Genomic DNA, 16,008 nt, shown 5'->3' with positions numbered 1-16,008 from the left:
TGCTTCCCCTCTCCGCATCTCAACCATCTCCTCCCACCGGCTCAGAGACTGAGCCCATGCAGCTGGGAGGTATTCGCATCTCGACTAAGGAGAGGGAACGGAGAATCACCAACCGCCTTTGCCTCTATTGCGGTTCTGCTGGACATTTTGTCATGTCATGTCCAGTAAAAGCCAGAGCTCATCAGTAAGCGGAGGGCTACTGGTGAGCGCTACTACTCAAGTCTCTCCATCAAGATCCTGTACTACCTTGTCGGTCCATCTACGCTGGACCGGTTCGGCTGCTTCCTGCAGTGCTTTGATAGACTCTGGGGCTGAGGGTTGTTTTATGGACGAAGCATGGGCTCGGAAACATGACATTCCTCTCAGACAGTTAGGGAAGCCCACGCCCATGTTCGCCTTAGATGGTAGTCTTCTCCCCAGTATCAGATGTGAGACACTACCTTTAACCCTCACAGTATCTGGTAACCACAGTGAGACCATTTCCTTTTTGATTTTTCGTTCACCTTTTACACCTGTTGTTTTGGGTCATCCCTGGCTAGTATGTCATAATCCTTCTATTAATTGGTCTAGTAATTCTATCCTATCCTGGAACGTTTCTTGTCATGTGAAGTGTTTAATGTCTGCTATCCCTCCTGTTTCTTCTGTCCCTTCTACTCAGGAGGAACCTGGTGATTTGACAGGAGTGCCGGAGGAATATCATGATCTACGCACGGTCTTCAGTCGGTCCAGAGCCAACTCTCTTCCTCCTCACCGGTCGTATGATTGTTGTATTGATCTCCTTCCGGGGACGACTCCCCCTCGGGGTAGACTATACTCTCTGTCGGCTCCCGAACGTAAGGCTCTCGAGGATTATCTGTCTGTTTCTCTCGACGCCGGTACCGTGGTGCCTTCTTCCTCTCCCGCCGGAGCGGGGTTTTTCTTTGTTAAGAAGAAGGACGGTACTCTGCGCCCCTGCGTGGATTATCGAGGGCTGAATGACATAACGGTTAAGAATCGTTATCCGCTTCCCCTTATGTCGTCAGCCTTCGAGATTCTGCAGGGAGCCAGGTGCTTTACTAAGTTGGACCTTCGTAACGCTTACCATCTCGTACGCATCAGAGAGGGGGACGAGTGGAAGACGGCGTTTAACACTCCGTTAGGGCATTTTGAATACCGGGTTCTGCCGTTCGGTCTCGCTAATGCTCCAGCTGTCTTTCAGGCATTAGTTAATGATGTACTGAGAGACATGCTGAACATCTTTGTTTTCGTTTACCTTGACGATATCCTGATTTTTTCACCGTCACTCGAGATTCATGTTCAGCACGTTCGACGTGTACTCCAGCGCCTTTTAGAGAATTGTCTCTACGTGAAGGCTGAGAAGTGCGCCTTTCATGTCTCCTCTGTCACATTTCTCGGTTCTGTTATTTCCGCTGAAGGCATTCAGATGGATCCCGCTAAGGTCCAGGCTGTCAGCGATTGGCCCGTTCCTAAGTCACGTGTCGAGTTGCAGCGCTTTCTCGGTTTCGCTAATTTCTATCGGCGTTTCATTCGTAATTTCGGTCAAGTGGCTGCCCCTCTCACAACTCTGACTTCTGTCAAGACTTGCTTTAAGTGGTCCGGTTCCGCCCAGGGAGCTTTTGATCTCCTCAAGAAGCGTTTTACATCCGCCCCTATCCTTGTTACTCCTGACGTCACTAAACAATTCATTGTCGAGGTTGACGCTTCAGAGGTGGGCGTGGGAGCCATTCTGTCCCAGCGCTTCCAGTCTGACGATAAGGTTCATCCTTGCGCTTACTTTTCTCATCGCCTGTCGCCATCGGAACGCAACTATGATGTGGGTAACCGCGAACTGCTCGCCATCCGCTTAGCCATAGGCGAATGGCGACAGTGGTTGGAGGGGGCGACCGTTCCTTTTGTCGTTTGGACTGACCATAAGAACCTTGAGTACATCCGTTCTGCCAAACGACTTAATGCACGTCAAGCTCGTTGGGCGTTGTTTTTCGCTCGTTTCGAGTTCGTGATTTCCTATCGCCCGGGAAATAAGAACACCAAGCCTGATGCCTTATCCCGTCTCTTTAGTTCTTCTGTGGTTTCTACCGACCCCGAGGGGATTCTCCCTGAAGGGCGTGTTGTCGGGTTGACTGTCTGGGGAATTGAGAGACAGGTAAAGCAAGCACTCACTCACACTGCGTCGCCGCGCGCTTGTCCTAGTAACCTTCTGTTCGTTCCTGTCTCTACTCGTCTGGCTGTTCTTCAGTGGGCTCATTCTGCCAAGTTAGCTGGCCACCCCGGCATTCGGGGTACGCTTGCTTCTATTCGCCAGCGGTTTTGGTGGCCTACTCAGGAGCGGGACACGCGCCGTTTCGTGGCTGCTTGTTCGGACTGCGCGCAGACTAAGTCAGGTAACTCTCCTCCTGCCGGTCGTCTCAGACCGCTTCCCATTCCTTCTCGACCATGGTCTCACATCGCCTTAGACTTTATTACCGGTCTGCCTTCGTCTGCGGGGAAGACTGTGATTCTTACGGTTATCGATAGGTTCTCTAAGGCGGCACATTTCATTCCCCTCGCTAAGCTTCCTTCCGCTAAGGAGACGGCACAAATCATCATTGAGAATGTGTTCAGAATTCATGGCCTTCCGTTAGACGCCGTTTCAGACAGAGGTCCGCAATTCACGTCACAGTTTTGGAGGGAGTTCTGTCGTTTGATTGGTGCTTCCGTCAGTCTCTCTTCCGGGTTTCATCCCCAGTCTAACGGTCAAGCAGAAAGGGCCAATCAGTCGATTGGTCGCATATTACGCAGCCTTTCGTTTCGAAACCCTGCGTCTTGGGCAGAACAGCTCCCCTGGGCTGAGTACGCTCACAACTCGCTTCCTTCGTCTGCTACCGGGCTATCTCCGTTTCAGAGTAGTCTTGGGTACCAGCCTCCTCTGTTCTCGTCCCAGCTCGCCGAGTCCAGCGTTCCCTCCGCTCAGGCTTTTGTCCAACGTTGTGAGCGCACCTGGAGGAGGGTCAGGTCTGCACTTTGCCGTTACAGGGCGCAGACTGTGAGAGCCGCCAATAAACGTAGGATTAAGAGTCCTAGGTATTGTCGCGGTCAGAGAGTGTGGCTTTCCACTCGTAACCTTCCCCTTACGACAGCTTCTCGCAAGTTGACTCCGCGGTTCATTGGTCCGTTCCGTGTCTCTCAGGTCGTCAATCCTGTCGCTGTGCGACTGCTTCTTCCGCGACATCTTCGTCGCGTCCACCCTGTCTTCCATGTCTCTTGTGTCAAGCCTTTTCTTCGCGCCCCCGTTCGTCTTCCCTCCCCCCCCCCCGTCCTTGTCGAGGGCGCTCCTATTTACAAGGTACGGAAGATCATGGACATGCGTTCTCGGGGACGTGGTCACCAGTACTTAGTGGATTGGGAGGGTTACGGTCCTGAGGAGAGGAGTTGGGTTCCATCTCGGGACGTGCTGGACCGTTCGTTGATTGATGATTTCCTTCGTTGCCGCCAGGATTCCTCCTCGAGTGCGCCAGGAGGCGCTCGGTGAGTGGGGGGGTACTGTCATGTTTTGTCTTTGATCATCATGTCTTGTCCCTGTGCTTCCCTCTGCTGGTCTTATTAGGTTCTTTCCCTCTTTCTATCCCTCTCTCTCCTCCTCCCTCTCTCCCTCTCCCGCTCTCTCTCTCTATCGTTCCGTTCCTGCTCCCAGCTGTTTCTCATTCTCCTAACGACCTCATTTACTCTTTCACACCTGTCCCCTATTTTGCCCTCTGATTAGAGTCCCTATTTCTCCCTCTGTTTTCCGCTTCTGTCCTTGTCGGATTCTTGTTTGATGTTTGCTGTCCTGTGTCCTTGTTCCGCCCTGTCGTGTTTTTGCCTTCTTCAGATGCTGCGTGTGAGCAGGTGTCTATGTCAGCTACGGCCTGTGCCTTCCTGAAGCGACCTGCAGTCTGTGGTCGCGTCTCCAGTCGTTCCTCTCTACTGACGAGAGGATTTCAGTTTCCTGTTTTGGATTTACCTTTGATATATCCAGGAGAATCATTGTTTGTTTGATACTGGAATAAAGACTCTGTTTCTATTACGTCGCTTTTGGGTCCTCATTCACCAGCATAACATTATCGATGGCAATTTGAATGCACAGAGATACCGTGACAAGATCCGGAGTCCCATTGTCGTGCCATTCATCCGCTGCCATCACCTCATGTTCCAGCATGATAATGCACGGCCCCATGTCGCAAGGTTTTGTACTCAATTCCTGGAAGCTGAAAATGTCCCAGTTCTTCCATGGCCTCTATACTCACCAGATATGTCACCCATTGAGCATGTTTGGGATGCTCTGGATAGGCAAGTACGACAGTGTGTTCCAGTTCCTGCCAATATCGAGCAACTTCGCACAGCCATTGAAGAGGAGTGGGACAACATTCCACAGGCCACAATCAACAGCCTGATCAACGGTCACACTGCATGAGGCAAATGGTGGTCACACCAGATACAGACTGGTTTTCTGATCCACACTCCTACCTTTAAACATTTTTTTATCTGTGATCAACAGATGCATATCTGTATTCCCAGTCATGTGAAATCCATAGATTAGGGCCTAATGAGTTTTTTTCAATTGACTGATTCCCTTATATGAACTGTAACTGAGTAAAATCTTTGACATTGTGGCATGCGTGTTAATATTTTTTGTTCAGTATAGAAGGACAAAATTGTACCCATCATTACACTGCATTTTTAGACCTATATGTAAATTGTCATTTATAGATATAGATAAAATAACTGAAAATATGTGATAGGTAAGCTTTGCCAAAAGCCGATCCATTAGTTTGCATCTTTACAAGAGGCTAATTTCAAACAAGTGACGAATATCCCCAAAAAATCTGGGTTAATATGTTTGTTGTTGACAGGTATTCTCTCAGAATTTGGTTATCCAGCTTGTTAGTTTATGCCCAATAGCGCTTAAGCGCCAAAGGTATAAATACACACGGCGCACCACATTAACCTCAGACTTTACGCACAACCCTTCTTCACTTGGATCACTTGAGTGGAGCAGATGTCGAAGAGACAGGCAGTCATTCAACACCCAAGTAGAAATTATATTGAAATATCACCATTTTTATTTGATTTAAGAGCTTGGAACTTCGATCAGACACCATGTCGACAGTCAGTGCCCTGCCTTTCCTGAAATCTAGTCTCCAAATGCGCCGTCCCATGGGCTCCACCTCCCCCAGGCGCGGGCGTCGCCACACACTCCCGGCCAGCGAGTTCCGTTGCCTCCGCCCGGAGGACGCAATCAGCGTGATCGAGAGAGAGGGTAACAACTTTTAACTTACTCAAATGTATAACCTGTTTTTACCCCAACACTCGTCGTTTTTCTTTACAACTTTGTACCTAGACTTTAAAAAGTATATTGATGTTTTGTGAGAAAAAAATATGCTATGTCATTATTTGGACTTGTCAAATGTAGACTATTTATGGATGAGGTGCTTCACGTTTAAAGTTTACTTTGACATGTTTTATAGACTAGGCTAATATACATTTTGGGAATAAATCTTTGGATACCAACCAAATTCATGACAAACAGTCAGTCAGTCAGTCATGATTTGGATTCATTTCACCAGGTATGTAGTTGGAAGTAAGCAAACTGAGATTAGACTATGTGTGTAACTATGTGTGTACTTGGTCATGGACTTGTGTTGTCTGTCTGCCTTCCTCAGCCTTCATCTCTGTGTCTGGAGTGTCCGCTCTACTTGGATGAGGTGTGTCACTTCCTGACGCTGTGCCCTGAGCTGTCAGTGGGCTGGTTTGAGGAGGGACACCTTGTCGCCTTCATCATAGGATCACTGTGGGACCAGGAGAAACTAGCGATGGTAAGCCCCAAGTCAAAACGTGTTAAATAAGTGGGACATTGTCTTTATTATAATGAATGACTTTTGGTAGCCTACCCAATTAATAAAAAGACAAGCTTTGAGGATATACTTCAATGTGGTATTTTATCAATAGATAAGTACAATATTTTTTTAGCACAGGGACTTCAAAGGTTTTTATATAAAACAGCTCAAAATCAGAGAATGCAACAACCTTATATCCACACAACCAACCTTACATCCACACAACCAACCTTATATCCACACAACCAACCTTATATCCACATAAACAAACATGTCAATTCAGGGTTCAATAGAGCTGATCATGAAAAAAACTCCATGACAATGATAAATGGTTAGTCGGGTGATCTCACATTGCACTCATGCACTCAAAACTCAGCCTTCCCTCCCTCCTTTTTCAGGACGCTCTCACCCTCCACAAGCCCCACGGTCCACCTCCATGTACTTGCTGTCCACCGCACCTTCCGGCAGCAAGGCAAGGGCTCCATCCTGATGTGGCGCTGCCTGCCCTATGTACGCTGCGCCATGCTCATGTGCGAATAGTCCCTGGTCCCTTTCTACCAGAAGTCAGGCTTTAAAGTGCAGGGCCCCAGTGGGGCCCCTGACCTTCATTGAGATTATGTACCTTGTCCAGGGCCACGCGTACATGCACCACAACAGTGGTGTTTGAGGGGACACGAACCAAGATGGATGCCTCCTTCAATGGGGGGGGGGGGGGTTTGACCAACCTTCCGTGGCTGGAAGAGGGCTACAGTGGCAAGAAAAAGTATATGAACCCTTTGGAATTACCTGGACTTCTGCATAAATTGGTAATCAAATTTGATCTGATCTTCATCTAAGTTACAACAATAGATAAACACAGTCTGCTTAAACTAATAACACACAAACAATTATACGTTCTCATGTCTTTATTGAACACACCGTGTAAACATTCACAGTGCAGGGTGGAACAAGTATGTGAACCCCTGGATTTAATAACTGGTTGACCCTCCTTTGGCAGCAATAACCTCGACCACACGTTTTCTGTAGTTGCGGATCAGACCTGCACAACGGTCAGGAGGAATTTTGGACCATTCCTCTTTACAAAACTGTTTCAGTTCAGCAATATTCTTGGGATGTCTGGTGTGAACCACTCACTTACAGCATCTCAATCGGGTTGAGGTCAGGACTCTGACTGGGCCACTCCAGAAGGTGTATTTTCTTCTGTTGAAGCCATTTTGTTGTTGATTTACTTCTGTGTTTTGGGTTGTTGTCCTGTTGCATCACCCAACTTCTGTTGAGCTTCAATTGGCGGACAGATAGCCTTACATTCTACTACAAAATGTCTTGATAAACTTGGGAATTCATTCTTCCGTCGATAATAGCAAGCTGTCCAAGCCCTAAGGCAGCTTCAAACCATGATGCTCCCTTCACCATACTTTACAGTTGGGATGAGGTTTTGATGTTAGTGTGCTGTGCCTTTTTTTCTCCACACATAGTGTTGTGTGTTCCTTCCAAACAACTCAACTTTAGTTTAATCTGTCCTCAGAATATTTTGCCAGTAGCGCTGTGGAACATCCATATGCTCTTTTGCGAACTTCAGATGTGCAGCAATGTTATTTTTGGACAGCAGTGGCTTCTTCCCATGAACACCATTCTTGTTTAGTGTTTTACGTATCGTAGACTCATCAACAAATAAGTTAGCATGTTCCAGAGATTTCTGCAAATCTTTAGCTGACACTAGGATTCTTCTTAACCTCATTGAGCATTCTGCGCTGTGCTCTTGCAGTCATCTTTGCAGGACGGCCACTCCTAGGGAGAGTAGCAACAGTGCTGAACTTTCTCCATTTATAGACAATTTGTCTTACCGTGGACTGATGAACATCAAGGCTTTTAGAGATACTTTTGTAACCCTTCCCAGCTTTATGCAAGTCAACAAATCTTCATCTTGGGTCTTCTGAGATCTCTTTTGTTCGAGGCATGGTTCACATCAGGCAATGCTTCTTGTGAATAGCAAACTCAAATTTTGTGAGTGTTTTTTATAGGGCAGCTCTAATCTCCAATCTCATCTCAATGATTGTATTTCAGGTTAGCTGACTCCTAACTCCAATGAGCTTTTGGAGAAGTCATTAACCTAGGGGTTCACATACTTTTTCCGACCTACACTGTGAATGTTTAAATCATGTATTCAATTTAGACAAGAAAAATACAATCATTTTTGTGATATTAGTTTAAGCAGACTGTGTTTGTCTGTTGTTAGATGAAGATCAGATCAAATTTTATGACCAATTTATGGAGAAATCCAGATAATTCCAAAAGGTTCACATACTTTTTCTTGCCACTGTATGTAAGCAGTTTGGTGAAACCTCGTTCCCAGTCTATTGCACAAAGTTTCTGGGAACGAGATTACACTTGCTGTGAGTTACATGTGGGATACTAGTGCAGTGGTTGGTAGGTGTTTGTCTGTGCTCACTGTTTTGTGTTGTGGCAGGGTTTGTGTGTCCTATGTGGTGGGTGTTACAGAAGATAGTTGACCCGTAAGAGACCAAATATTTAAATTTTATTCATTTAGTAGATGCTCTGATCCAGAGTGACTTACAGTTAGTGCATTTATCTTAAGATAGCTAGGTAAGACAACCGCATAGTAAGTACAGTTGAAGTCGGAAGTTTACATACATATACTTTGGTTGGAGTCATTAAAACTCGTCGGTTAGGACATCTACTTTGTGCATGACACAATTGTTTACAGACAGATTATTTCACTTATAATTCACTGTATCACAATTCCAGTGGGTCAGACGTTTACATACACTAAGTTGACTGTGCCTTTAAACAGATTGGAAAATTCCCTTAAACTAGAGGTCGACCGAATATGATTTTTCAACGCCGATATCGATTATTGGAGGACCAAAAAAAGCAGATACTGATTAATCGTCCGATTTCTTTTAAATATATATATTTGTAATAATGACAATTACAACAATACTGAATGAACACTTTTATTTTAACTTAATATAATACATAAATAAAATCAATTTAGTCACAAATAAATAATGAAACATGTTCAATTTGGTTTAAATAATGCAAAAACACTGTAACAGTGCCTGTGGGTAGCTGGTGTAGAGGAGTCAGGCACAGGACAGCAGATATGAGTAATAAACGTAATTTACTCAAATATTCACAAATACAACACAATAAATCGAGCCCACAATCACTCACAAACAACCATGGGGGAACAGAGGGTTAAATAATGAACAAGTAATTGGGGGATTGAAACCAGGTGTGTAAGACAAGGACAAAACAAATGGAAAATGAAAAGTGGATCGGCGATGGCTAGAAGGCTGGTGACGTCGACCGCCGAATGCCGCCCAAACAAGGAGAGGGACCGACTTCGGCGGAAGTCGTGACAAACACAGTGTTGGAGAAGAAAGTAAAAGTGCAATATGTGCCATGTAAAAAAGCTAACGTTTAAGTTCCTTGCTCAGAACATGAGAGCATATGAAAGCTGGTTGTTCCTTTTAACATGAGTCTTCAATATTCCCAGTTAAGAAGTTTTAGGTTGCAGTTATTATAGGAATTATAGGACTATTTCTCTCTATACCATTTCTATTTCATATACCTTTCACTATTGGATGTTCTTATAGGCACTATAGATTGCCAGCCTAATCTCGGGAGTTGATAGGCTTGAAGACATAAACAGCGCAATGCTTGAAGCACAGCAAAGAGCTGCTGGCAAACGCAGGAAAATGCTGTTTGAATGAATGCTTACGAGCCTGCTCCTGCCTACCACCACTCAGTTAGACTGCTCTATCAAATATCAAATCATAGACTTAATTATAATATAATAAACACACAGAACTACGAGCCTTAGGTTATTAATATGGTCAAACCCGTAAACTATAATTTTGAAAACAAAACGTTTATTCTTTCAGTAAAATACGGAACCGTTCCGTATTTTATCTAACGGGTGGCATCCCCTAAGTCTAAATATTGCTGTTACATTGCACAACCTTCAATGTAATGTCATAATAATGTACAATTCTGGCAAATTAATTACGGTCTTTGTTAGAAAGAAATGGTCTAGGCGGCCCAAACTGCTGCATATATCCTGACTCTGCTTGCAAAGAACGTAAGAGAAGTGACACAATTTCCCTAGTTAAAATAAATTCATGTTAGCAGGCAATATTAACTAAATATGCAGGTAAAAAAAATACACTTGTGTATTGATTTTAAGAAAGGCATTGATGTTTATGGTTAGGTACACATTGGTGCAACGACAGTGCTTTTTTCGTGAATGCGCTTGTTAAATCATCCCCCGTTTGGCGAAGTAGGCTGTGATTCGATGATAAATTAACAGGCACCGCATTGATTATATGTAACGCAGGACAAGCTAGATAAACTAGTAATATCATCAACCATGTGAAGTTAACTAGTGATTATGTTAAGATTGATTGTTTTTTACAAGATAACGTTTAATGCTAGCTAGCAACTTTGCTGCACTCGCGTAACAGGTGGTCAGCCTGCCACGCAATGTAATCGACCATAATCGGCGTCCAAAAATGCCAATTACAGATTGTTATGAAAACTTGAAAATCGGCCATGCCGATTAATCGGTCGACCTCTACTTTAAACAGCTTGGAAAATTCCAGAAAATGTCATGGCTTTAGAAGCTTCTGATAGGCTAATTGACATAATTTGAGTATATTAGAGGTGTACCTGTGGATGTATTTCAAGGCCTACCTTCAAACTTAGTGCCTCTTTGCTTGACATCATGGGAAAATCAAAAGCAATCAGCCAAGAACTCAGAAAATAAATTGTAGACATCCACAAGTCTGGTTCATCATTGGGAGCAATTTCCAAATGCCTTTAGGTACCACGTTCATCTGTACAAACAATAGCATGCAAGAATTAACACCATGGGACCACGCAGCCGTCATACCGCTCAGGAAGGAGACGCGTTCTGTCTCCTAGAGATGAACGTACTTTGCTGCGAAAAGTGCAAATCAATCCCAGAACAACAGCAAAGGACCTTGTGAAGATGCTGGAGGAAACAGGTACAAAAGTATCTATATCCACAGTAAAACGAGTCCTATATCGACAACCTGAAAGGCCGCTCAGCAAGGAAGAAGCCACTGCTCCAAAACCGCCATAAAAAGCCAGACTACGGTTTGCAACTGCACATGGGGTCAAAGATCGTACTTTTTGGAGAAATGTTCTTTGGTCTGATGAAACAAAAATAGAACTGTTTGGCCATAATTACCATCGTTATGTTTGGAGGAAAAAGGGGGAGGCTTGCAAGCCGAAGAACACCGTCCCAACCGTGAAGCACGGGGGTGGCAGCATCATGTTTTGGGGGTGCTTTGCTGCAGGAGGGACTGGTGCACTTCACAAAATAGATGGCATCATGAGGGAGGAAAACTATGTGGATATATTGAAGCAACATCTCAAGACATCAGTCAGGAAGTTAAAGCTTGGTCGCAAATGGGTCTTCCAAATGGACAATGACCCCAAGCATATTTCCAAAGTTGTGGCAAAATGGCTTAAGGACAACAAAGTCAAGGTATTGGAGTGGCCATCACAAAGCCCTGACCTCAATCCTACAGAACATTTGTGGGCAGAACTGAAAAAGCATGTGCGAGCAAGGAGGCCTACAAACCTGACTCAGTTACACCAGCTCTGTCAGGATGAATGGGTTCAAATTCACCCAACTTATTATGAGAAGCTTGTGGAAGGCTACCTGAAACGTTTGACCCAAGTTAAACCATTTAAAGGCAATGCTACCAAATACTAATTGAATGTATGTAAACTTCTGACCCACTGGGAATGTGATGAAAGAAATAAAAGCTGAAATAAATCACTCTACTATTATTCTGACATTTCACATTCATAAAATAAAGTAGTGATCCTAACTGACCTAAGACAGGGAATTTTCACTAGGATTAAATGTCAGGAATTGTGAAAAATTGAGTTTAAATGTATTTGGCTAAGGTGTATGTAAACTTCCGATTTCCACTGTACATTTCTCCTCAAAGTACCTATCAGCAAAGTCAAAGCTAGTAAGGGGGGGGTCAAATGTGAGTGTTAGTTCACGAAAGGCTTTTTTTTTTATCTCAAAGGCTGACTTGATCTTTGGGGAAGATATGGAATTACTTGAGTATATACGTGATTATAAATGCATTACTTGATTCATTTTTACAAAATGTCTTATTTGTGATGACCAAATAGAATCTGCTAACTGACAAAAATGCTCTAGGTTTACATTAGAAAAGTGCAGCAAAGTGCACATTTTTGTATAAAATGCTAGACATTTTTAAACTCATGTTAAGTCTGAGATTTTAGCAAACAAGCTGCATCTTGATGGATGACTTGAGCATCTAACAAAAATGCAGATAGGCCTAGATTGAAGAAGGGTCAGCTAGCTTCTGTCTCTTCCTGTTAGCGCTTTGTGGCTGTGCTGCTTGTGTATCGATCCATTGCAAGCATTAAAACAGCATCGACTCAATGTCTCTTTTTTACTGTTGTCTCGTGAGCCAAGCAACCAGGAAGAACACTTTCAATCTCATTCTTCCTGTCTGAATATGCAGCTTTATGGCACATCAACACCTGGGCGATTGCCTGGGACTTTATTTTGCTTTTCAAGATCACTAATGTTTTTGTTTATCCTGCTGTATTTATGCCTTTAAAATGCACTGGGCAGCTAAAAGTCACCATGACTTTTATAAACCATGGTATTTACCATGGTAGTAGTATTAATGGTAGTATTATCGCTTGAAGAATCTCGCTTGAAGAAGGTGAATCTACAACAGTATTTCTATTCCTAGCTTTTCAAGCACCACCACACTACCCGGCTGAATGCGGTTGTCAAGAGAAATAGTTCAGAAGCATAGATCGAAAGTAGTAGTTCCTCGAGCCATTTTCACACAATTCAGGAAAGGTTACCGGTAGTTCAATCTATGAGCTCAAGACACACAAGAGGGAAAACATGATTAAATGTACATTTATTTTTAAGAACATCGTCTGAATTTGTACATACACGTAAGTGTAATATCTTAAACTGCAGCAATAATATATCACAATATCTCAGTAAAAGAGCAAATTCCAAAGTATTCCTTTTTAATCCAATAAATAACTAATCAATTTGGTCCAAATGCATTTACAGACTTATGCATTTATGCTTGCCGATTTACAGACACTCAAATTCAAGGCTTACACACATTTCAGAAGGCACTGTGAATTCCTATGAAGAGGACCAGACAGTGCTAAAGTGTTCATATAAAAAGAAAAGGAGGGACAGATTCCTAGCAAATGAAACAGGGTCACAACCATTTAAATGCCCAAATGACAAAACAACGTAAAACAGTACTCAACGATCGTCCAACCAACACCTGTGAAGAATTCCACGTTATTGACGTAGTCGGTCATTAACGCCACCAGTTGACTGCTGGTGTGTAAAGTGACTTAACAAAGCATAGTAAATCCTGCTCTTATAATCCACATCACCGCAGTAATTCACCTCTCAGGAAACATCCTAAGCAGTGAAGAGTGGACACCTGCCAGAGGAGAGGGTCATAATCCAAGAGACCAGAAGCAGGCCGGGATGGCAGAAACTCTGTTGGCCATTTTGATATCTGTAAATGGCAAGAGTGACTAGCAGCCTTTCTTGAATCAATGGCCATTGATCAAGGCACGCAGTACACAGACTCTCGTTCGGCTTTGAAATATAGACACATTACACATTGATTGATAAGTAGTCATTTGCTCTGATATCACTCAAGTGCTATAATTACTATATTACTGTAGAGATATGGTGCAAGCACATCGTAGTTTGAAGTGAAACATGGACTTTCTAGTTTGCTCAATATCAGATCACATACTGCCTTTTGTTCTGTCAGTCAGATCCTATAATCTTACGATATTATGTGTAATTAACGTGAGTATCAAAGCTATAAACACAATGTCCAGTGATATGGCACAATTATGGCCAGAACAAGTCAACGTGTTTAATTAGTAGTGCACTTAAACTGAAAAGCTTTCCATAAGGCTAACAGCTTGTCTTTGGGGCAGTGACACAGTTCAATTGGAATTAGTTCTAGCACCTGTGGCAGTTGATACAAAAAACCTAGGCAGATTGGAAGGCAGGATTTGGAAGGTCAGACCATAATTTACAGATACAATAACACCATTTTATTGAAACTGTCTGTACAGTATAATTCATTGTGAAAGGCAACAGCTTTCCCCAAAACAGTGCCATGGAAAAGTCATGAAAAGCACACAAAACTAGGTTCAAGTTGAAACAATGCTCCAGCCAGTGGCAGACTGTATGACTTGTATTCAATACCATAATTAAATGCTCACATGAACAGCTAACTCAAAGTATTTGAACATAATGAAATGTTATATCACGTAGTGTTAGATACATCCAGTGTTGTAGAAAATGAGTCCAAAAGGTAACAAATAAGAGGCCTCTGTAGTATTAACGTGACAATTTATGAACCGATAGGGTAGGATATCCTCTGTAGTCTTCCAAGTCCACTTTAACGCCACGCTCAGACTGAGTGGGTCTCTCCAGAGGAACTAGCATAGCTTTACAGTGTTGAAGTCAATGTGCGTAGACACCCTGGGTGCGTACGGGCATACGAACCAGGTGCGCTCTCCCTTTAAGTTCTGTTTCCCTTAAAAGTATTTTCCACTGCGCTTCCTGTCCAGGTTCTAAAGTCGGCTCGCATTAGCTGTTAGCATTTCAGTGAATGTCCAGGCTTTAAAGCCAGCTAGCATTAGCTGCTAGCGCTTTAGTGAGTGCTAGCCTAGTGCACCACATGGTCGATGTCGTACTTCTCGCAGAACTTGTTGGTGAAGGGCAGGCAGGTGAGGTGCTCCAGCCAGTGCCAGTTGATGGGGTAGATATAGAACCAGACGACCAGCGAGGAGAGCAGGCCCAGGTAGACCAGCAGCGACAGCAGGATGAGGACACGCTTTCGGTACTTGTCGAAGTCGCCGAACGTCACGTAGGGCAGGAAGGCAAAGGAGAGGAGTAGGCCGCTGAGGAAGCCGAAGATGTGGGCGATGTTGTCGATCCAGGGCAGCAAGCCACACAGGAACAGGAAGAAGACGATGCCCACCAGCTTGAGGAAGGCCTTCCACGGCTTCTCCAGCATCTGCCAGCCCTGGAGGAGTTCCACAAACAGGCAGGCAAGCAGCCCGAACTGGGAGCCAGCTGGGCCAACCTGGATGATAACCAGAGAAAGAGAGAGAGAGAGAGGGAAAGAGAGAGTCATACATCCACCTGCTCTGACCAAACAAAATGGAGGGAGGGGTTGATGCTTCACTCAATGACGATGCCACCACTGGATGAATGGGTGACAAGACCAGCACATGCATGAATGAATGACACTGTTGACCATAACATGGGGCATATCATCTGTTGAAATTCATATCAAATGAAAGTACATTAACATGAAGGAAGTGGTGGTAGCATACGTGCTCCTTGCTAATGGACAGGCAGATGACTGAGGCTGAGTTGGTATAGTCCCTTATAGCGGAGGACAATAGGAACCGGGCAAAATGGTAAGCAGGTTAACCAGCATTAAATATTGATGTCTGTGTGTAATAGTGAATTTGGTCAGTAGTCTACTGATCCAAATGCATGTTTGGAGAGGCTTAGACCTGCAATTGACTTCATCTCAGCAGGGTAATTATTGTTGATATAATGTCCCCAAATAAATGCTGCGATCAATATATAATTACAGCATCTGACATTTTAACCACTGTCACTTTTATGTCTACAGTGACGGTGGATGTTCAAAAAATGGGAATGTGTCATCGTTGGAGTAGTATAACAAAAGAGTATTACATGGTGCCTCCGTTCTAAACCTTACGACTGTTAAGGTACAACGGAAATGTAACTACTCAATAATTACGTCTAGACTGAAATCAAGAGCAATGGTTCTTTGGCCACTGGTTCTACAGCTGGCATCCTGATTAGATTGACGTCAGGGCTGTGATAGGCGTACAGGGGCAGATGGCTAATCTGAGATTCTAACCTCCCACGAGGACAGAAGAGGAGGAGTGAGGCTTTTCACACGCCCTAGGCACGTTCAAGACACGCTATATAGGTGCTCTGAATCCAATCATTTCCCAGCCGGCGCTAGACAGTCTAAGCTTCATTGGCCATTGAACACTT

At 44.0% G+C, this 16,008-nt stretch overlaps 2 protein-coding genes across 5 annotated transcripts in view; one reads left to right on the top strand and one right to left on the bottom strand.

Annotated features, from left to right (window-relative positions):
* The first annotated feature begins 5,115 nt into the window (after positions 1-5,115).
* aanat1 (arylalkylamine N-acetyltransferase 1) lies at positions 5,116-6,661 on the top strand. Its single transcript, XM_071362638.1, is given in 6 exon segments — positions 5,116-5,275; positions 5,679-5,697; positions 5,699-5,831; positions 6,251-6,273; positions 6,275-6,439; positions 6,441-6,661. Coding segments are annotated over 6 exon segments (579 nt in total). The 3' UTR covers positions 6,520-6,661.
* Positions 6,662-12,809: 6,148 nt separating this feature from the next.
* Positions 12,810-16,008, bottom strand: part of LOC139567557 (inactive rhomboid protein 2-like) — a 43,917-nt gene continuing 40,718 nt past the window's right edge. For all 4 annotated transcript variants that reach the window (XM_071388907.1, XM_071388908.1, XM_071388906.1 and 1 more), the window contains one exon: positions 12,810-15,052. In XM_071388907.1, coding sequence (XP_071245008.1) covers positions 14,633-15,052 — 420 coding nt within the window. In that variant the 3' untranslated portion in view covers positions 12,810-14,632. The remainder of the gene's footprint in view (positions 15,053-16,008) is intronic.

Source organism: Salvelinus alpinus, chromosome 2 (assembly GCF_045679555.1).
Source record: "Salvelinus alpinus chromosome 2, SLU_Salpinus.1, whole genome shotgun sequence".
Classification (NCBI taxonomy): domain Eukaryota; kingdom Metazoa; phylum Chordata; class Actinopteri; order Salmoniformes; family Salmonidae; genus Salvelinus; species Salvelinus alpinus.
The sequence above is the reverse complement of the archived record's forward strand: the minus strand, read 5'-3'. Positions and strand labels throughout refer to the sequence as shown.